Source organism: Pseudophryne corroboree, chromosome 8, assembly GCF_028390025.1.
Source record: "Pseudophryne corroboree isolate aPseCor3 chromosome 8, aPseCor3.hap2, whole genome shotgun sequence".
Taxonomy (NCBI): domain Eukaryota; kingdom Metazoa; phylum Chordata; class Amphibia; order Anura; family Myobatrachidae; genus Pseudophryne; species Pseudophryne corroboree.
This window is the reverse complement of record NC_086451.1, coordinates 371,292,666-371,316,558: the sequence shown is the minus strand read 5'-3', so window position 1 is coordinate 371,316,558 and position 23,893 is coordinate 371,292,666. Positions and strand designations below refer to the sequence as shown.

Sequence of the window (23,893 nt, the reverse complement as noted above, 5' to 3'; positions counted from 1 at the left end):
ACGCTTAGAAGTCTAACTCTTACTATATATTAGTGAAAATTGTCATCTGTAGAAACGGTAGCCCAGCTGTTTCATTCTGGCCAGGCATAAAAACTTTGGTTATACCAACATGCAGCTTTCACATGTTGTGTCGTAAGCAATACACTGTTACATTTTACTTTCTGTGCTAGTAATAAAGTTTCCTCAGAAGTGATATCCCAGAGAGTATAAAGTTTCAATGCACATTTCAACATTACATTGTTGTTTAATTGGAATTCCAATGTCAATCCAGTTGTAGTAGAAATGAATTTTCATGAATACACTATATGACCTATTGTACTAATAATACTCACCAAATACGGTTTGACTTCATCATAATGACCATGCACATACTGTACTGTACATTTATGCACATTATGCATATGTAACCTTAGTTCTGTCCCTATGATTGACATATAAAACCTTCAATAACTTATTATATATATATATTTATATATAGAGAACGAGATGAGAGGCACTCAGCGGTCTTGTATAAACGAAGAAGCAGACACCACGAGTGGTAATGCAACGTTTCGGATTTTACTCCTTTTTCAAGCGACAAACATACATATATATATATTAAATAGACTGATAAATAGTGGTTTGTTTATCATCTATAAATATAAAATCTAATTGTGTTTAATAATTAACTGGAAGTATTCTAAATATGTGGACCATTTAGCAGTAATATATGTGTTCTTGTTTGTTATTGTGTTTTTACAACTCTTACTGTGCTATGAAAATACATTTGTTAAAGTTACAATATTTCTAATTTATCCATACCAGCACAGATAACAATATACTATGATTTTTTAAGGTGAACCTTAGATATGTAAATGTAAGCAATAAAAATATGCATTCTTTAAAATAAAATTATTTCCTTGGTAATGTGGATGTAAATACAGTATATTGTCCATGTGCTGTAACTTGTTGTCTATAAAGGTGTCTTATTATGTCTGTATAATCCTTACCCAGTACAGTGCTTGGGAAAATGTTAGCATTTTATAAATAATTGATAAATATAGGAATATGGCATGAATGGGGATTGTCCGCGCTCTTGTACAGAATATTCTGGATGCCTCAGGCGAAATTTAACATTAATTCAAATGTATTTTATGCCATTTGTTTTTCTCAAAGCATTAAAAAGACCTGTTAATTGTATGAATTTTACACCAAAACAATGATCTCATTTTTTCCATATTTCTAAACCTGTTTTTAGAATATTTTTAAAACTAAACCACGTAATAGGGCAATATTGAGAAAATACAATATGTACAAATTACTGTATTTAAAATGTATACAGTTTGCTTAATTTAACAACAATTGCAATGTATATATTTATATATTAACTGTGCAGTCAATGTTAATACATTAAACTTAACATTAATCATAGCTCTAAACAATTACTGTCAAGTATTAATAGGTTGCTTGGTATATTTTATAGGTATATATATATATATTTTGTCAAAATACACTCCTACTCTGTTCACAATTCTAATTACAGTATTTATTTCCCGAATTGGCAGAATATTTTTATATTGTACAATAATTTTGCATGTTACAATTTTTCTTCTTATTTAGCTGCAAATGCAAGATGCTTTTATAACCTCTAGGAAATTTAAACCGAAAGAAATAACATGACAGCTTGCAGTGTGATCCTTCTCCGTTATCCCACAAAGGGTGTCATCTTTCATTCACATCTATATTTTCCCATGTACTTTTTTGTTTAATTTTGCAATCTTGACAAATATTTAAAAAGAGTACACATATAAAACACAGACTAATTGATTCTTTTTCTTTTTCATTGGATTTTACAGAAAATAATAGCATGAAAATAACAGTTCAGAGAAGAATGAGGTAAATCGTGCATGGTTTATTTGAAATTCTGTAGCATACACAGAGACAAAATTTCTTTTCAGTACACACAGAAAATTAAACGCTCCATTAAAAAAAATTAAATAAAGAAAGAAACAGATGGGAAATCCCTCATATGCCAAGCATTGTGTGTCTTGTCGGAAAAGTGCAAAGTTAAATATTTCCAAAATAATTAAGTATTCATTGTGAACTTGATTACATATAAGTTAAAATTTTTAAACTTTAAAAATTAAAACTCTTGCCCATGTCATCAGTTATCTGTATTAAATTGAAATAACCCACACGAAAATGGTGATATTGTGCTGAAATGTCATAGTTGATATGCATTTTCACATACACTGTCGTATCCATTTCAAGGGAAAACCTAGGGGTATATGTGAACAAACTCATTTGATTGTCAAAGCATCTTTGTAGTGGAATTGCAGGGTCATGACTACTTGAACTTGTTTGCTTCCAACAGAGTTTACGAATCTGAACATGTGCTTTCTAGCAGATGATGAGGTAGACAGGACAGAACAGTTATTGCAGATGCAATGGGGGTTTATAAGAAAGGAAGGTGAAGACAACCATGCAGGTGTAAAGCAACATTTTTGTAAATGTGTGTCAGGTTTATTAAATTATATTAACAATGTGTGTGCTGTACAGCAAATTAAATTAGTAATAACTTAAACTTTAACCACTGGTGCAATATCATCACAGATTAATATTTACAATAATAAATATAAAAGGGTAGTTCAAACTGAGAGAAACAGATTGATCTTTCAAGTTTTGTCTGTCATTCCTTTTGATTTTGTTTGTAGGGTGTTTTGATTTTGTTTGTTTTTTCTTTATGCAATTCAGTAAAGTCAAGGAAATTTTTCTTTTTTGGTTCATAGAAGCCAAACCAAAGACACTATCCCAAGCTTTCCACTCACCAGTACAGCTTTACAGGTGGCTATTACTGTATGTCCCAGTCCATTATCAACTCATTTATTTACCAACAACTGAAGGCAAATTTGCATACTGAAGTGTATCTTAATTCCCTTTGATTGAAACCATTGAATGAGTCAGTTCAAAAACAGTGCTCCACTTTTCAGTATGTTGCAGAAAACTTCATTCTTTTTTGTTTCTGCCTCTGATTACAAAACCAGACCCGCACTACATTCTTTTTTAAGTCTAGTTTTTCAGCAATAGCTGCTATCTTCTCTGAAGAAGGTCTTGGCTGAACAGCAAAATAAGCTTCTAGTGATCTTTTTTCTGGGGCAGCAATGGAAGTACGCTTGCGTTTCTTGTCTCCCCCAGTAAAGATTTCTGGTTTGGTCATTTTCTCCCTTTGCGCTCTCTCTGCCTCCTCAAGCCAAGCTTCCAAAATGGGCTTTAAGGCCACCATATTGTTGTGAGATAATGTTAAGGACTCAAACCTGCAAATTGTGCTTTGGCTGAGACAACCAACACCTGGTATCTTCAAATTGGCCAATGCAGATCCAACATCGGCCTGTGTTACACCAAGTTTTATTCTCCTCTGTTTGAACCTTTCTGCAAATGATTCAAGTTCTCTTGGGTCTGTTTCACTTTCCGAGCACGAAATTGATGTGTGAGTTGCCAAGGTATGGTTATGAGAAATGTTCATTTGCTGTGTGTGGTGGGCCATGTGGTTGATGGCAGACATATGAGCATGTTGATGGGAGGGTGTTGATCCAATATCTTGTCCTGGGACACCTCCCAAGGTGAGGGCAGGGTTGAGGTGGTCTAGAAGGTCCCCATCTAAGCCCTGTGAAGGCTGATGGTGAGGATGATGATGATGATGGTGATGAGAATGGTGGGTAGTTAAAACAGAAGGGTGATGCAAATGCACTGTAGAAGACGTTGGAGTGCAGGAGACACTGTTCATGGTATGGTAGGTGGCATCCGGTTTGAATGGATGTGTTTTCTGAGACACAATATCCACGGCAGCCAAAGCTTCAGCTCCTCTAAGTAAAGTTTCATCAAAGCCAGCAAAGATGTTGCTTTGAAGCTGAAAATAAAACAAAATAAGTATAAACATCTTAGCACATCTGTGCAGTGTTTACAGTGCATACAGTAAAATAATAGACCAATATGTCATGCTTATTGCGGCAGCTATGTACATCACTTATTAATCAGCTATTAAATGTAATCTTTGATGTTGCAACGTTATTTTAATGGATTAAAATAAATCGCAAATATTTATTATTTAATAAAAATTTGGTAATAAAAGCAGAATGAGTTTATTATTTTATTTAGCATTAATATTAATAATAATAATAATAAATTCATCAGTCTTAAAATCACATCTTTTTCAAATAAACACAGTCACTGTCACCGTAAGCACACAAATGCTGTTATAAATGGGTGATATTTAGGATGTAGTAATTGAAGTGTCAGAATCTTTCTCTGTAACTGAAAACTTTCGTTTTCAGTTACATAGAAAGCTGCAAGGAGCTGACTAATACAGCTAAGTTTATAAACGTGATCCTGAAACAAAAATAATCATTTGTTTGACACTTACCTGCGGTGCTGGGAGGCAGGCTCTGCGGATGGCTTCCGAGCTAGTGTGGAGAGAAGCATACTTGGGCTCGTGCAGCATAGGATGCATGCTGAAAGGCTGCTTGCTGTTCATAGACATCATTTTGAAGGCTACTGTGGACAGCCTTGTTGCTAGTGCATGAGCAGGTTGGAATTTGGTTAAGCTTTGCCCTTTTTGGTGTGTTGTTATTGTCTGACTCTTATCACAGTATCAGTGGCAATGACCCCTCCTCCTAATTCTTGGATTGGAGGAGCTTTAGAGCAAAAAGACACCTCCCTTATGAAAGATGAGCTGCAGGCAGTGAGATCACTCCAAGCATCATCCACCACTCCTTTAGCCTCCCCCTGAGTCCTGATGAACAGCAGGCAGTCAGGTGGCTAAGGATGTATCCTGATACCATTGTGTGCATGAACTGTTACATTGCACAGCATGCAGCTCAGAGTAAGAGGATCTTCCAGTCTCCGCTTGTGAGACAATGAAAGAGAAGGGATCCTGGAGAGGAAATTACTAGCTACAAGAATTACAGCTGGCAAAGCGTGACTACAAGTCTCTATTCAGTAATACAATGTAGCCATCCCTTTGCTCGCGTGGATGTATAACAAGTCAAACTTTATATATTCTGTGTAAATTTAAGGACAATGTTTTATTAATACTGTTATTAATTGAATACTATAATCTGAAGTTTTACTATGCAAAAGGGTAATTCACTTGAAGGCTATTATAGCAGTATAAGTTATTAATGCAAATTAATTCAAATTTATCACATTTGTGGAGAATACAATGTTGTCTTTACAAGTATATGTATGTATGTGTGTATATATGTGTGTGTGTGTGTGTGTGTGTGTGTGTGTGTGTGTGTGTGTGTGTGTGTCTGTGTGTGTATGTATATATATATATATATATATATATATATATACAGTATATATATATATATATATATATATATATATATATGTATATGTAATATTTACATACACACTCAAATATCTTGCTTTTTTTGTATTGTTACTGACTTAAATTGGTCTACTTTACTACTTTTCTGTATTTTAATTCTAAGTTATATAGTAATCTTGGAAATATATATACAGTATATGGGTTTGTACTGGGGTTTGCAGAATTTTGGCAGTAATGTAATTGCACCAGCCACTATCTAGTGCAGGCATGTCCAAACTGCGGCCCTCCAGCTGTTGTGAAACTACATATCCCAGCATGCCCTGACACAGTTTTGCTGTCAGAGAATGCTAAAGCTGTGTCAGGGCATGCTGGGATGTGTAGTTTCTCAACAGCTGGAGGGCCACAGTTTGGACATGCCTGATCTAGTGCTTTGGACAAACCATATGAATATGTGGAAATACATATAGTGTTTATTTCTTTGCCAGGAACAAGTTACATTTTGTGGGATACAGGTACTAGATAGAAATGCAGATGGTGGTAGAGGTTGCATATCATGTAAAAGTCATGACTACTATCACATTAGTACACTCCTCCATTAACTATAACGTCTGTTATCCTAAAAGTCAGCTGTGTGTAGGTCTTGATATAAAGAGGACGCTCTAGCTGTCATTATTATGTGTGTCACATTTTTGCATTGCAATGCATTTGTTTACAGTGATATTATATAAAATAATCAGATGTTGGGAAGGTGTAAAAGGTGTCCTATTGTAAACTGTCTTCCGATCAAGGCTGTAACTAGGGGTGAGCTCCATCTCTGCTCCACAGCACGTGCATTTGGCTTGCAGCGCGCCTACACCAGCACCAAGTGACTTTTAGAGCTGCTGCGGAGCCAATCAAAACGTTCAAAGATTGATATGAGCACTAAGCCTGTATAACCGCGAGCACCCTAGGGACGATCTTGGGCAGTTCTTTTCTTCCTGGTGCCGCCGTCCCAGCCACCTCAGCACAACATCATGATGTCACATTTTACAGTTAAGAGCGGGACTCTGAGTCAATGGGATGGAGAAGGGTCATGGCAGGGCGGGTGGTAGGAGGACTTAGGCAGCCAAAAGACATTACCACAGGCTGGCAAGGGCGGGACATGGATGTTCAGAGGCGGAACGCCAGTGGCCAGTGAAATTCTCATGCTGTACCAACGTTGTTCCTTACAGTTGGGAGGCAGGCAAAAGAATCTTTATAGAAAACAGTAAATGGAGGAAAGATCAAAGGTGCTACTTTACAAAGACTTGTATATAAAGAAAAAAGTATACATCACATGAATTCTTCGCACTCCTTTGTTAGTTTCTTTATATTGTTCCAGTAATTGCCGGGTGTTTACATGCAAAAACAAGAAATGAACACAGAATGTGTAGTACTGTTTGTTATATGACCAATTTCTGTGAATTCTCCGGCGAAAGGAGCCCTATATTGTGTGGGTTTCTTGATAGTAGATAGGGATAGCTCCTCACCACCACTTCATAAGCACAAGTAAACGTACCAAAACTCACTTAGGATTTTATATCACCATACATGTAAAGGTATCTTTTACACTTCTTATCATGACACGTGAGACAAGATCTGTTCAATAAAACGTACCACACTCACTTTTCAGCAGATGGTATTCCACATATAGCGATTTCTTTAGACAGATGAAGCACTCTTCTCTCCAAAAAAATGATTTATTTTCACATGATAAAATTATAAACAATCAAATAAAATCTCCACATTCAATTCCAAAAATGGTTCAAATAGAAAAAATGTGTGTCAGATGGAATAAGACAATCACAAGTAAATTCCGGACTTATACTCGTGAACACAAGTACTATTTTACCTTGGAATGATGCGAGTGGAGAAGAATAAAAAAACACTGTCTGGTAGCACCAACGCCGTTTCGACCCAAGGTCTTTTTCAAGGTCTTTATGGCTGTCAGATAAATGCATGCACAGCGCACCGACGGCGTTAGAAATACAGATTTGTACCTGCCCCGGGAAGCATTTGGCACCCTACCCCGCAGCCTAGTACGTCATTGCCGCTAGGACAAGTAAGTGACATCCTCATTAATGTGTATTTCTCTTACCTCCTAGAGGATGTTGGGGTCCACATAAATACCATGGGGGGGGGGTTATAGACGGGTCCTGTGGAGCCTTCGGCACTATAAAATTTTAACAGTGCGGGCTGGCTCCTCCCTCTATGCCCCTCCTCTAGACCTCAGTTTAGAAATTGTGCAGAGAGAGCCGGACGCACTTCCAGTGAGCTCCACAGAGGGAGTTCAGAAACGGATATTTCTAAGTTCTAAAATTACAGGGAGGCTGCTGACAACAGCTTCCCTGCTACGTGGGACGCAGGGGGAAGGAGCAGGAACCAACTTCCTGAAGAGTTAATGGCTCCTGCTGACAGGACACCATTAGCTCCTGAGGGGTACAGATCGCATAGCCCCCGTAGGTGAAAGCTCACTCCCACAGCAACAGCCGCCACCCCCTACAGCTGCCAGAAGGTGACAAGGTGGTGAGTACTACACACCAGCGATCCGTCAGACGGAAAGCTGGTGTCCATGGCGGCTGAGGGGAAAGGAGCGCAGCGGCAGCAGGCTGCGCTCCGCTGGCTCACAAGGCAGTCCACGGGGTGCAGAGCGCAGGAGGGGCATACTGGTCACGGAGTAAATGGAGAAAAACCCACCATTTACAAGAAATCCCTCAGGCCAGTTTAAATAACTAAAACGCGGGAGAGCAGCGCCATCTTGGGGGGGGGGCTTCTTCTCTTTCAGATCCAGCAAGTCACCAGCGCCATTTTAAGCTGCAGTCGCCGCAGAGGACAGGCTGCACGGAACACTGACCTCCTTCATAACTCGCTGTGGTACCAGGGTTTTTTAAGACAAGGGGGAGGAGTACAGTTGGTGCTTTATATGGTGGATATACATATATATTGTAGAACAACCAATTAGGTTACCAAATTAGCGTTGAAGGTTTATTTTTAAACGCTTCTAGAAGCGCTGGGTGGAGCTGGCTCTTACTTTCTGTGTTACTCTGATAGTCTCAGTAAAGGAATTGTTTTATACAAATATCCGTGCGTGTGTGTGTGTGTGTAAGGCACGTCAACATGTCAAATGAGAATGATTCAGACAATGCAGACTGTTTGTCGACTGGTGATGTTTTCCTGCCACAAGATGATGAGGTGTTGCCTAACCCCTCTGAAACTGACACTGAGGGTTTGGGCAGCATACAATTAATGCTTGCACAGTTGAATGAGAGATTTACACAATCTGAAAATGAATTTAAAGGTTGGAGGAGATCTGTGGAAGATGCCTTATACACAGGCCCATCTCTTTCTTCATGTCAACCCCCCTCAGCCATATCAAAGCGTTCTCTTGCACACATAATGAATGTCGACATAGACACTGATGACGACACGGGGGTTGTTGATGACATGAGGGGAGCAGATGCTACCCTTTCCAAAAGCATTCAGTCCATGATTACAAACATCAGAGAGGTGTTGGAAATCACAGATGCCCCTCCAGCGGAGGAAAAAAGGGCCTATTTTAATAAAAATAAGAAACCTGTTTCGGAAGAATTTAATGCTATGTTTGAAAATGCCTGGAAATGTCCTGACAAGAAATTTCAGATTCATAAAAGAATCTTAATAGCTTATCCTTTTCCAGAAGATGATAGAATAAAGTGGGAAAATTCTCCCATGGTGGACGCATCCGTGTCAAGATTATCAAAAAAGATTACCTTACCCGTCCCAGGGACGGCTTTGTTAAAAGAACCGGCTGACCGCAAGATTGAGACTACATTCAAATCTATTTATGCGGCTAGCGGTACTATTATCAGACCCACTAGCGGGTGCATGGGTTTCGAATGTTATTGAAAAATATGCAGCGAATCTATTACAAAATATAGACACAATTGACAAGGATGAGATTATCACAACCCTAGGTCAAATAAAGGATTCTGCGGGGATTCCTGGTTGGGGCCGTGAAGGACATAGGATTAATGGCTGCACGGTCGTCATCCATGGCGGTGTCGGCGCGCAGAGGCCTCTGGTTAAACCAGTGGGCAGCGGACGCAGAATCTAAGAAAAATGTGGAAACCCTCCCTTATGAAGGTGAAGCACTCTTTGGGGACTCATTAGATAAGTGGATATCTAAGACAACATTTGTTTTTTCTTCCTTCCGCAGCGCCTCCTGCAAAGAACCATTTTTTGGCCCGCAACAAAATTCATTTCGAGACGGGAAAGCAGGGAGGGCCAGAGGCTCTACCCCCTTCTTTGGTAGAGGAAGGGGTCGGGGGCGAGGTGGGAAACCTGCAGCAGGGGTTTCTCAGGAACAGAAAACAACATCTGTTCCACCAACTACCTCAACATGACGCTGAAGCTCCCAGCCGGGAGTTCAGTCAGGGGGGAGACCAAAATACACTAAGATTAGGGATTGCCGCGAAGACTTAAGAGCTCCCACCTGGCAGACTTTTTCAGGAAAAATTAGGAAAAGTTGTTGAATCTCTGACTAAAATTCAAAAAAGAGTCTCTAAGACTAGCAGGGCTCTGCCAGCACCCCTTTTAACCTTTGTTTCTAGCCCTAACAAGATTGGCAATAAGATATTATTGGAAGCAGTTCCAGAGGTTATTAGACCTCTTCCAGATACAGAGGTTTATTGTCCAGATGTTGTCAGCTCGATAGATAAAGTGATATTTTGCAGCACAGCTGTAGGGGAATTAGATATTCCACAACAAGTTCCTCCAGAGAAGTCTCTAGAACATGATGTTCAGTGCACATCTTTGGATGTGGCAGGGAGTACGCCGTTGACCGTACACTTGGGAATCATCCCCATAAAGAGGGTACAAGTCCCATCTACGCGTGGGACGCAGGTTCAAGAATCAGACCTGGATCCTCCTCGGTCAGGAGGAAAATTGAAGAAAGAACTTCCAAGGAAGAGTATCAAAGCTAAGCGCACTTCTTCACACAAGCATTCGGAGAAGAAGGACAAACAGACAAAGTCTACGTCTAAGCCAACAAATGTTCTGTTGTTAGGTTACCGCAAGGAAACAAGACCTTTGAAACGTTCCTCAGAGGTTCATAAGACCGTTTTGTCTCAAAAGGCAGTTATGGACACATTGTTCCAGGTGGACAAGCCCACATGCAGTGGCAGAAAAGCCCCGGTTGGTTCAGAGGGCGTTTTAGTTAAGAAAGGTATTCCCTCTGGTTCTGCTAACAAGATCACAAAGTCTGATCGTGGCCCCAAGAGGGCTAAGGAGAGTTTGTTATCTGACTCTCTGATTATTTCAGAGAGTTCCAAGAATTCTTCCTCGTCAAGTAGACTTGAGTCGACAGGAACCAGTTCTTTGGCGAGACTTACCGCAACTGATGGAATAGAGGTCAAACGCCAGATCTTAGCTCGGAAGGGTATTCCGAACGAAGTCATTCCTACGCTTATTCAAACTCGAAAAGTGGTGACTGTCAAAACATTACGATCGAATTTGGAGAAAATATGTGTCTTGGTGTGAATCCAAAAAGCTTTCTACGGAGGAGTTCCAATTAGGTCAATTACTCCTTTTTCTACAGTCAGGTGTGGATGTGGGCCTAAGATTAGGCTCGCTCAAGGTCCAGATTTCGGCCTTGTCTATCTTCTTCCAGAAACAATTGGCTGCACTCCCTGAGGGTGCAGACTTTCTTACAAGGAGTTCTACTGAAACGTCTACTTCAGCAAAGTCCTTGGACGTGGTCCAGGCTTTGAAGATATACGTTGAGAGGACTGCTCCTCTTCGAAAAATGGAAGCACTGTTCGTGCTTTATGATCCCAAAAAGATTGGGTGTCCTGCTTCTAAGCAGACTATCGCTCGCTGGATCAGTTGTACGATTCAGAATGCTTATTCTACGGCAGGATTGCCGGAACAGAAATCGGTAAAAGCTCACTCTACTCATAAAGTGGGTTCTTCCTGGGCGGCTACCCTGGGGTGTCTCAGCTATTCAACTTTGCCGAGCAGCTACTTGGTCAGGGTCAAACACATTTGATAAGTTCTACAAGTTTGATACTTTGGCCTCTGATGATCTTCAGTTTGGTCATTCAGTTTTGCAGGGAACATCTGCACTTTCCCTCCCCTAGTGGGAGCTTTGGTATCATCCCCATGGTATTTATATGGACCCCAACATCCTCTAGGACGTAAGAGAAAACAGGATTTTATATACCTACCGGTAAATCCTTTTCTCCTAGTCTGTAGAGGATGTTGGGCGCCCGCCCAGTGCATCTGTTTCCTGCAAGGTTATTACTTGTTAAGTAATGGCAGCTGTTGCTGCCACCTATTGTTCATACATATTGGCACGTTTTCGTATGGTTATATGCTGGCTGCATGGTTATAAATGCAGTATGAGTTGACGTGAATCTCGCCACATATATGTAGTATACTTCTCTCAAAGTTGTCCGTCTCCTCGGCACAGTTTCTAAACTGAGGTCTGGAGGAGGGGCATAGAGGGAGGAGCCAGCCCACACTATTAAAATTTTATAGTGCAGAAGGCTACGCAGTACCCGTCAATACCCCCCCCCCCATGGTATTTATATGGACCCCAACATCCTCTACGGACTAGGAAAAACGGATTTACCGTTAGGTATATAAAATCCTGTTTTGCACCCGCCCTTAACCACACATGGATAATTTGGCTTTCACAGATACAGTATATATACAGTATGTGACCTCTCAATGCAACATATCTTGGGGTTGTGCCATCCTGGCATCCCAGTCTCAGGCGCTTACTTCTCTCTGTGCCCCGACCTTTGTTTTACCTGCTGTATGTACAGAATCTGTAATTGAAATCATTTAGTTAGGTTTGCACTCCATATGTATAATGGCCAATATTTTATAGTAAGTTCAAGGGTCACTTTGCTGCTGAGAATCAACGTTTTAGCAGGTTACATCATGTCATACTGTCTTGGCAGACCTTGGATCACTATGGGGTATATTTGTCGTAATGGATCCGACTTGGGGGTAAATTTACTAACATGGGAGTTCTATTTAAGATGGGATGTTGCCCATAGCAACCAATCAAATTCCAGATATTAGATAGAATCTGATTGGTTGCTATGGGCAACATCCAATCTTAAATAGAACTCCGTTCTTAGTAAACTTACCCTTTGGGCTATTCAATGTCATCTCAATTCGAGTTTTAAAAATGTCGGGGATGCTAGACGGGGAGAGCCGCGGCAAACTGGGGAGAGCAGCGCAACAGCAGCAGCTACATCTGTAGCGCTGCTCTCCCCAGTCTGCCCTCGCCTCTTCCCCCCCCCCCTTCCCTCGTCTCTCTGCCCTCTGCCTCACAGTCGACCCTGCATCACAGCCGCCACTCACGGCAGCATCCACCTGGCTCCAGCAAGCGAGGTCTCGCTTGCTGAAGCCGGGTGGACGCTGCTCTGAGCGGCGGCTGTGACAACCTTCAATGTTTATATGTGCTCTACCTGGTGCAATGTGTATAACGTGCTCTACCGGGCGCATTGTGTATAGTGTGCTCTACCAGGCACATTGTGTATAACGGGCTCTACCTGGCGCATTGTGTACAATAACATGCTCTACGTGGCGCAATGTGTATAGTAACGTGCTCTACCTGGCGCAATGTGTATTATAAAGTGCTCTACCTGGTGCAATGTGTATTACGTGCTCTGGCTGGCACAATGCGTACAACGTGCTCTATCTGGTGCAATTTGTATAAGTCCTCTACCTGGAGCAAAGTGTATAACGTGCTGTACCTGGAGCAAAGTGTATAACGTGCTGTACCTGGAGCAAAGTGTATAACGTGCTGTACCGGGAGTAAAGTGTATAACGTGCTGTACCTGGAGCAAAGTGTATAACGTGCTCTATCTGGTGCAATGTGCATAGGAGGTTCTACCTGGTGCACTGTGTATAAGCGGCACTACTGTGTGGTGTAATGTGAATTGGCACTATTATGTGGTCACGCCCCTTCACTATGAATCCACGCCTCTAAAATTTTGCGGCTTGCACTGCCTATACTTTGAGGTCTGGGAGGTGGAACACCAATTCACTTTCTGCCTAAGGGCACCAAAATGTCTAGTTACATCTCTGGTGCAGGGTGTCCTGCATGCTACACAGCCCAGTAGCATTGTCACCCCATCCCCCCACCTTGCAACACTTTTGTAGTGTCCAAACAAGATTAAGATTAATAAGAACCTTCGTTCCGATGGGACCCAGAAAAAAACGGATAGGACCCCAATTTTTAAAAGTGAGGGGTCACTGGGACCCACTTTTTTTTGGCTAAGCGCGATCACTGTACAGCACTAAGGGGGTCATTCCGAGTTGTTCGATCGCAAGCTGCTTTTAGCAGCTTTGCACACGCTAAGCCGCCGCCTACTGGGAGTGAATCTTAGCTTATCAAAATTGCGAACGAAAGATTTGCAATATTGCGAAAAGACTTCTCTGTGCAGTTTCTGAGTAGCTCGAGACTTACTCTGCCAGTGCGATCAGTTCAGTGCTTGTCGTTCCTGGTTTGACGTCACAAACACACCCAGCGTTCGCCCAGACACTCCTCCGTTTCTCCAGCCACTCCCGCGTTTTTCCCAGAAACGGTAGCGTTTTTTCACACACTCCCATAAAACGGCCAGTTTCCGCCCAGAAACACCCACTTCCTGTCAATCACATTACGATCACCAGAACGAAGAAAAAACCTCGTAATGCCGTGAGTAAAATTCCTAACTGCATAGCAAATTTACTTGGCGCAGTCGCACTGCGAACATTGCGCATGCGCATTAGCGACTAGTCGCTCCGTTGCGAGAAAAAAATAACGAGCGAACAACTCGGAATGACCCCCTAAATTTCTATCTACTTTTGTCAGTATGAATAGTTATATTTAAGTGCCTCTTGCATATGAGTCTGTGTACATTACTGTGGTTTCCTTCGCATTGCATCTGAATACTTTAAGATCTGTATAAACCAGAATTCAGTAATATGTACTCCTACATACTTTGAAATGTGTTTGTAGTTGATTATGTGCTCATATGACTAATATATAACATGTGACTGACTGCTAGTGTGATTGCTGAGTTTAATATATGTTTGTCAGTTGTTTCTTCTGGTCCTCAATGCTGGTGCATGGGTAGGGTCAGATTGATATCACTTTAATAGGTTAAAGTGATAACAGTCACAAATTGTGTAGTACACTTTTAAATTGCTGATGATTTATCATGTCTAAGAGCGGCAAAGGTGACGAGGGTACACTCACAGTAACACCAACACTCATATCATGTTTGTCTTGCACAACTGTATTATCCTCTCAGGATCTGGTACAGGAGGGTTTATGTGCAAATTGTTTTGCGTTTCAGCAGATTACAAGGCAGATCCCTGTTCAACGTCAGGTACAGATAGATCCACCTTCGGCGATATTTGCACAGACCTTGTCCACTATAGCTGAACGGGTAATTCCTACAGCTTCGCTACCAGGTATGGGGTACACTAATAACCCATACATGCAGCTCCCTACCTACGGTATATCATTTCCCTCTCCAGCTTCTCCAAAAAGACATTCTGAAAAACCGTGTGTAAGTGAACCGTCAACTTCACAGGCTACACAGGATGATTCATCAGACGATGAAAGCTCTATATACTCTTCTTCGGCGTACGAAGAACAAGTAGAAGGTCTCAGCTCAGTGGATATAGAGTTAATTAGAGCAATAAAGGCCATTCTATCCCTAGAGGATTCAGCGGAGCCTGTGTTAAAAGCCAAGGCACCTGTGTTTAAACGGCCCAAAGCAGGTAAGACTGAGTTTCCAGGGTCAGACGAGCTAACGGAAATCATGAAAGAGGCTTGGGCTACACCCAGTAAAAAATATAGAATTCCCCAAAAATGGGATTCCAATTATCCTTTTCCAGCTGGGGACTGTTTAAAATGGGAAATGGCTCCCAAGGTAGATACGCATGTCATTCGATTAGTGCGAAAATCTATATTGCCTTTACCATCAACGTCATTGGATGATGTCACGGATAGGAGAGTGAATGGTTTTCTGAAAACCATATTTTCTCTGTCTGGGGCAGTCAGAAGGCCAACCATGGCTTTAGCTTGGATGGCAAAAGCAGTTGCTGCCTGGATAGAGGTACTGGAAGATGGACTTTCAGCACCTTCAAGGGAGCAAGAATCCTATATAGCTCATATAAAACAGGCTGTAATGTTCTTGGAAGAAGCAGCATTAGATATGGGGACTTTCGCCTCCAGGGCATCAGCTTCAACAATAGCTGCTCGCAGAGCAGTTTGGTTACGTACATGGAAAGCTGATTCAGAATCTAAGAAGGTTCTGGAATCTTTGCCTTTTACTGGAAGTATTCTGTTTGGTAAGGAATTGAAAGATATTCTGGAGTCAGAAGCAGACTCCAAAAAGGTAAAATTTCCTTCAACATATAACCCCAAACGTAGGGGTCCCGCTTTTCGGCCCTTTGGGTCACAAGGAAAAGCAAAAGGAAAAAGTGATCGTAGGCAGCCACAATATAATAAAATTGGTAAGGCGAAAAAGCAATGGTCTACCATAACGGCAGCATCCAACCAGAGAATAAGCCATCATCCTGATGGTGCGGGCCTCCTTCTGGGGGACTCCATGGTAGGGGGCTGACTAATTCAGTTTGCACAGATATGGCAGCAGTCTACAACAGATGCCTGGGTGCAGGAAGTGGTATCTCTAGGTTATGTTTTCCCCTTTAAGAAGCATCCTCCTCGAAGGTTCTTCTGCACCAGCCCGTCTCTGGTAGAGAAGAAGGCTAGGGCTTTGCAAGAAGCAGTTCAGAAATTGCTTCAGTCAGAAGTAGTCATTCCAGTTCCCCCCTGCATAACGGGGACAGGGGTTTTACTCCAACCTGTTTTTGGTTCAGAAGCCAAATGGGTCATTCCGGCCAATTCTTAATCTCAAAATGCTGAACAAATACATTTGGGTCCCACGGTTTCACATGGAGACATTACGCTCCATAGTTTTGGCCATGGAACCAGGGGATTATATGGTATCCCTGGATATTCAGGATGCTTACCTACATTTTCCTATAGCACTGTCCCATCAGTGCTATCTCAGGGTCGCTATCCTCCAGTAGCATTTTCAGTTCCAGGCATTACCATTTGGGTTAGCCACAGCACCCAGAGTATTTACCAAGATCATGCTGGTTATGGCAGCTTATCTTCGCAAGCAGGGGATAAGAATTTTTCCATACCTCGACGATCTGATAATCCTAGCACAATCACAGGAATTGCTCCTGGACCATCTCAAATAGACAATAACATATCTGCAGAGGCACAGATGGCTCATAAATTGGGCAAAATCATCTCTAGTTCCGTCACAATGGATGACTCACTTGGAGGCTGTACTGGATTCAAGTCTGCAGAAAGTATTTTTACCTCCGGACAAGATAGCCAAGGTACAGTCAAGGACTCAGGAGTTGTTACACAGTCAAACAATATCAATCCACGCAGGTATGCGACTGATGGGTTTGATGGTGTCAACATTCGACATGGTGGAGTATGCACAATTCCACTCCAGACCTCTGCAGCATCTGATTCTAGCCAGATGGAATGGAATACATCAGACAATAAAGAAACAGACTATGGTACTTTCACACAAGGTAAGAAAGTCATTAGCATAGTGGCTACAGACATCCCATCTAGACAAAGGGAGACCCTTTTGGATAACAGATTGGGAGATCCTGACAACAGATGCCAGTCTTCAGGGCTGAGGAGCAGTGTCCGGAAAATTCCAGGGACAATGGACCACAGAAGAAAGTTGCCTGCCGATAAATCTGTTAGAACTTCGGGCCATATACATGGCACTGATTCAGGCAAAGGACACTCTTCAGGGAAGACCAGTCTAGATCCGCTCGGACAATGTAACGGCGGTAGCGTATCTCAACCATCAGGGAGAAACTCGCAGTCAAACAGCAATGAAGGAGGTAAGTCACATACTAAAATGGGCAGAATTCCATCTTCCAGCATTGTCCGCTGTATTCGTTCCTGGAGTCCTAAACTGGGAAGCGGACTTTCTCAGTCGACACGCCATTCAAGCAAGCGAATGGGCTCTACACCCGGAAGTCTTTCAGACTCTGTTAGACAAATGGGGTTTGCCAGAGATAAATTTCATGGCGTCCCGTCTGAACAACAAAGTGCCCGCATATGGGTTAAGAACAAAGGATCCGGGAGCTGTCTTTGTGGACGCCCTGTCAGTGAAGTGGGACTTTAATCTGGTGTATCTGTTTCCTCCGATCATCCTGCTACCCAGGGTGGTGAGGAAAATAAAAGAAGCAAAGGGTGCCGTGATTCTAATACCTCCGGCTTGGCCCAGAAGGCATTGGTACACAGATCTGCAGTGAATGTCGATGGATGCGCCACTTCTGCTCCCTCAATGTCCAGATCTACTAATGCAGGGTCCTTGTTATCACAGGCATCTGGATCGACTATCGTTGACGGCGTGGCTCTTGAAACCTCTATCCTGAAGTCAAGAGGATTCTCACAGCAGGTAATTCAAACAATGCTCAGAGCAAGGAAACCCTCCTCAGCTTGCATTTATCACCGAATATGGCAGGCCTATGGGGGTCATTCCGAGTTGATCGCTCGCTGACGATTTTCACAGAGCAGCAATCAGGTGAAAAAATTGCATTTCTGCACATACGTATGCCCCGCGATTCGCACGCGTGACGTACGGGTACAAAGCTCTTTGTGGTTGTGCTCAAGTTCTAGAGAAGTTTTCCTTCGCACTGGAGGCCCCAAGAAGATTGACAGGAAGGGGGCGTTTCTGGGTGTCAACCGACCGTTTTCAGGGAGAGTTTGCACTTTTGCTAAGCTAAAAAACACACCCCAGTGGGCGGCGGCATAGCGTTTGCACGGCTGCTAAAACTAGCTAGCGAGCGATCAACTCGGAATGGTGCAGTGAAAGAAATATGGACCCGAAATCTTTCCAAATTGCTAGGGTCTTAGATTTCCTTCAGGCGGGAATGAATAAAGGTTTGAAAGTGGCTTCCTTGAGAGTGCAAGTATCAGCATTGCCTGTATGGTTCCAAAAGAAAATTGCACCTTTACAGGATGTGCGTACTTTTTTCCCGGGAATGTTACGCATTCAACCTCCCTTTGTTCCTTCTACAGTGTCATGAGACTTAAATGTAGCCCTTCAATTTGCTCCATTTGAACCACTTAATAAAGTGGATCTTAAATGGTTGACAGCTAAAGTTCTCTTTTTACTATGGCATCAGCTAAAAGAGTGTCAGATTTAGGTGCGCTGTCATGTCGTTCTCCTTTTCAGATTTTTTTTTTTATCCAGATAAAGCAGTTCTCAGAATTAGGTTTTGGTATCTTCCTAGGGTGGTGTCTAAATTCCACCTTAACGAAGAAATTGTAATCCCGGCCTTTCAGGTATCGGGAGTTTCTGCGGGAGATGCGTCGCTGGACGTAGTCCTGGCATTAAGGATCTACGTGGATCGTACCAGTGCCATCAGAAAGACCGATTCTCTCTTCATTCTCTACGGATTTCACAAGAGAGGATGGCCTGCTACTAAACAGACACTGGCGAGATGGCTTCGAATGACGTTTTCAGAAGCATATTCTCGAGCTGATTCCCCTGTTCCGGCTAATGGTGGTCATTCCGAGTTGTTTGCTCGCAAGCTGCTTTTAGCAGCTTTGCACACGCTAAGCCGCCGCCTACTGGGAGTGAATCTTCGCAAAGTAGATTTGCGAACGAAAGATTAGCAGATTTGCGAATAGACAGTTCTTAGCAGTTTCTGAGTAGCTCCAGACTTACTCTGCCACTGCGATCAGTTCAGTCAGTTTAGTTCCTGGTTTGACGTCACAAACACACCCAGCGTTCACCCAGACACTCCCCCGTTTCTCCAGCCACTCCCGCGTTTTTCCCAGAAACGCCAGCGTTTTTTCGCACACACCCATAAAACGGCCAGTTTCCGCCCAGAAACACCCACTTCCTGTCAATCACACTACGATCACCGGAATGAAGAAAAAACCTCGTAATGCCGTGAGTAAAATATCTAACTTCTTAGCAAATTTACTTGGCGCAGTCGCACTGCGGACATTGCGCATGCGCATTAGCGACTAATCGCTCCGTTGCGAAAAAAAAATAACGAGCGATTAACTCGGAATGACCACCAATGTCTCTGTTCACTCTACTTGTAAGGTAGGTACTTCATGGGCAGCACAACAAGGTGCTTCAGCAGAACAGATATGTAAGGCAGCCACATGGTCTTCCATTAACACATTCATTAGACATTATGCTTTGGATACTTTTGCCTCTCAAGACGCTGAATTTAGGCGAAAGGTTCTCCTGTCCAATCTGGAGCGTCCCCACCACTAAATTGCTTTGGGAAATCCCATTCTTATCCTGTGGATAACCTGTGGACCCTGCCGTAGAAATACAGGTTATGGTAAGAACTTACCGTTGATAACGGTATTTCTTCTAAGTGCACAGGTTCCACAGGGATCCCACCCTGATGCACCTGATTTGAGGATCTTTCTACTCACTAAACTTCTTCCTTCTTGTACGGGAGGGTGTGCATGTGTGTTCTTCTCGCCTGATTAGGGCTCTACATGATGCTCCTGCCTAAATGCTTTGGAATACAACTGATTTGCCTGAGCCAGTGGGCGGGGATATATGGACGGGCCCGTTGCATCCTGGGAGGACTGAAATCTTGTGATCATTTGGTGCCTATCCGCTGTCGCTCTATCATATCCCATTGTTATCCTGTGGAACCTGTGGACTTAGGACAAATAGTGGTATCAACGGTAAGTTCTTACCATAACTTATATATTGCTGTCACGATATTCTGTACCCTGAGGGGCTAGGTGCGCCAGGGTCTCTCTCTCTCTCTATATATATATATATATGTATATATATACATACACACATACATATACACACACACATATATATTTATATATATAGTGTTCACGCTAGGCAGTTGTAGCAGGGCGCGCTGCCCGATTTTTTTAAGGGCAAAACCCACCCTGCCCGTTCTGCGGCGCCCTGCTAAAACTGCCGCCCGATTCCTGCCCTCACAGCGTGTAAAGATGCTGCGCGCATGCGCGCGGCATCCATTCACGCTGAGAGAGCGTTTGGGGGAAGCCCAGCACCTACGGAGTGACGCCGCCGGCCGCCCACGCCCCTTTTATTACCTGCGATGACCTGCCCCCTATTTTGCATGGCCGCACCCCCTTTTTGGCGCGCTAGTGCCCCTCTAGAACCGGCGCCCTATCTCTATCTATCTATCTATATGTAAAAAAAAATATAAAAAATAATCATACAAATTCACCTAATATTAACACTTCAAACTGTAATTCATCTGAATTCAGGGAATGTTAGTTCCAAAATATTGCAATAGTTTGTTAAGCTGACCAGACCCGTCACGGCCATTCCCATTTGGTCAGTCCGTACACTGACTTACACAAATCTGAGCAATGCTCACAGGCATCTTTTGGATTTTAAATACACAGCATGCTTATATCATGTGTTTAGGCCCTGTCCCACTCTTTTAAAGAGATATATATATATATATATATATATATATATATATATATAGTGCTACACAGTAGGAACCGACGGATAAACGTGTGGAGGGTTGCCTGAAGTCTATGTACTCTCTTACTGATGCGGTACATAGACCCACTATGGCAGCCTCATGGGCTGCAAAAGGAATTGAAGCATGGGTTCAGGCAATTGAGGATGAGCCGCCTCAGGATTTTTTTGACACTGCCAGACAATATCTGTCTTATATTACCACAGCCTCCCACTATATTCAGGAGGCGGTCTCTGAGGCAGGTGTTATGGCGGCCAAGGCCTCTACTACATCTATCCTGGCTCGCTAAATTCTGTGGTTGAGGTCCTGGAAGGTGGACCTGGACTCCAAAAAGACCTTGGAGGTGCTCCCTTTTAAGGGAGACATCCTATTTGGGTAGGATCTGAATAAGATTGTGACTGACTTGGCGACTGCTAAGACTGCATTTCTCCCAAGTACTAATCCTTCTTTTCCGAAGGCTAAGTGTACCACTTTTCGTTCCTTTCGACCTCCAGGAAAAGCAAAAGGTCAGGCGTACCTGAGACAGGCTCGTGCTTACAAAACCACTAAGCCCAAATCTATACAATCCTGGATCGCCCGTCAGCCTCTCACGGGTACGCAATCTCTTTCAAGAGACGTCCCCCTCGCCAGTTTTGCACAACGGTTATCCCTTAGGATCCGTTAAAAGCGCAAGCTCTACACTTGGTTGTGCAATCCCTCCTAAACTCAGGAGTGGTAGTGCTGGTACCTCTGTCTCAGAGAGGCAGGGGATACTACTCAATCCTGTTTTTAGTTCCGAAGCCAAATGGGTCCTTCCGGCCTATACTCAACCTCAAATCATTGAACAAATTTGTGAGAGTATCCAAATTCCGTATGGAAACTCTGCGCTCTATTGTGCTGCCCATGGAACCCAAAGACTATATGGTATCCCTGGACATACAGGACGCTTACTTGCACATACCTATTGCCATGTCGCATCAGCAATATCTATGGTTTGCTATTGGCAACCTACATTATCAATTCCAGGCCTGCTTTTTGGATTGGCCACGGCACCTCGGATCTTCACTAAGGTCATGGCCGTGATGACGGCTGTTCTCCGCCATCAGGGAGTCAGGATCCTGCCGTATCTAGTTGACTTGCTGATTCTGGCGAACTCCCAAGAGGTTCTCCTCAGTCATCTGGAACTAATGGTCCAATTCCTACTAGCCTACGGGTGGCTCATCAACTGGAAAAAGTCCTCGCTGGTCCCTGCTCGCCGCATGTTGCACCTGGGGGCACTGCTGGACACACACAGCCAACGATTGTTTTTGTCTCCAGAGAAAGTCTTGAAACTTCATGACAGGATCAGATATTTCCTCTCTTGCCCAAGAGTATTGATACACTTGGCGATGCAAGTACTAGGCCTCATGGTGTCGGCTTTCGACATGGTAGAGTGCACTTAATTTCATTCCTGCCATCTGCAGAGGTTAATCCTTTCCAAGTGGGACGGCTTGCTTCATCGGATAAGGTCTCAAATGATCTTCTTGACTCTGGAGGTTTGTCTGTCACTGAGCTGGTGGCTACAGGACCAACAGTGAGCAGGGGACGTCCCATCTGGATCTCCAACTGGGTCCTCCTGACAACGGATGCCAGTCTGCGAGGTTGGGACGCGGTGTTGGAGCAACACTCTCTCCAGGGTCGGTGGACCAGGGAGGAATCTCCTGATAAACATTCTGGAATTGCAGGCGGTGTTCAATGCGTTGACACTGGCCCGGCATCTAGTGCAGAACAGGCCTGTTCAAGTACAATCAGACAACGCCACCACAATGGCATACATAAATCATCAAGGCGGCACTCGAAGCCGCATGGCAATGCTGGAAGTGTCAAAAATTCTCAGTTTGGCGGAATGCCATCTGCCAACAATATCGGCTGTGTACATTCCCGGAGTCCTCAACTGGGAAGCTGATTTCCTCAGTCGTCAGGACGTTCACGCCGGAGAGTGGAGTCTTCATCTTGAAGTCCTTCAACTCCTAGTGGACAAGTGGGGCCTACCAGATGTAGACCTGATGGTGTCTCGACACAATCACAAGGTTCCGGTCTTCGGATCAAGGACAAGGGATTCTCAAGCAGCGTTCCTGGACGCACTGGCAATTCCATGGAATTTTCGGCTGCCATACGTGTTCCCTCCAGTGTCACTCCTGCCCAGGGTACTTCAGAAGTTCAAGCAAGAAAGAGGAATACTACTTCTAGTCGCTACAGCGCGGCCCAGACGGTATTGGTTCTCAGACCTGCAGGGTCTATCGATAGAGTGTTATCTTCCACTTCCTTAACACCCAGACCTCCTCGTTCAGGGCCCTTGTGTTTACCAGGATTTTACTCGACTGGCTTTGACGGCGTGGCTCTTGAAGCTTCAGTTCTGAGGGCCAAATGATTTTCTGAGGCGGTCATTCAAACTATGTTGAAAGCCCGTAAGCTGACTTCTGCTCGGTTTTACCATAGGGTCTGGAATGCATACTTTGCTTGGTGCGCATCTAACAATCATGACGTTTACAAGTTTAGTAAAACTTTTGACCTTCCTACAACAGGGCCTGGACTTGGGCCTTCGGCTGGCCTCCCTCAAGGTTCATATTTCTGCCTTGTCGGTATGGTTTCAGAGGAAAATTGCGACTCTGCCTGATGTTCATACATTCACTCAGGGTGTTTTACGGATTCAACCTCCTTTTTGTCCCACCTGTGGCTCTTTGGGATTTGTCGGTGATTCTGGAGGCTTTGCAAGAGTCTCCGTTTGAACCTCTTGAATCTGCGGACCTTAAGTGGCTTTCCCTCAAGTCTTGTTTCTGCTGGCTATTGCCTCTGCTAGTTGGGTATCAGATTTGGGTGCCTTGTCTTGTAGTTCCCCCTATCTGATTTTTCACTGTGACCGGGCGGTTCTTCGAACACGGCCTGGTTATCTACCTAACGTGGTGTCTTCTTTCCACCTTAACCAGGAGATTGTGGTTCCGGCCTTTGTCTCTCCGGATTTATCCTCCAAAGAGCGGTCTTTGGATGTGGTAC

The 23,893-nt window shown here is 43.4% G+C and overlaps 1 protein-coding gene across 2 annotated transcripts in view; it reads right to left on the bottom strand.

Moving 5' to 3' along the window:
- Positions 1–1,904: 1,904 nt before the first annotated feature.
- LOC134947813 (brain-specific homeobox/POU domain protein 3) overlaps positions 1,905–23,893 on the bottom strand; it is a 56,059-nt gene continuing 34,070 nt past the window's right edge. The window contains exons 1-2 of one of the 2 annotated variants that reach the window (XM_063935685.1): positions 4,400–4,576; positions 1,905–3,886 (exon numbers count right to left, since the gene is read on the bottom strand). In XM_063935685.1, coding sequence (XP_063791755.1) covers positions 2,966–3,886; positions 4,400–4,519 — 1,041 coding nt within the window. In that variant the 5' untranslated portion in view covers positions 4,520–4,576 and the 3' untranslated portion in view covers positions 1,905–2,965. Of the gene's footprint in view, positions 3,887–4,399; positions 4,577–23,893 lie in introns of those variants that run through there. The other variant, XM_063935686.1, reaches the window with a different exon arrangement.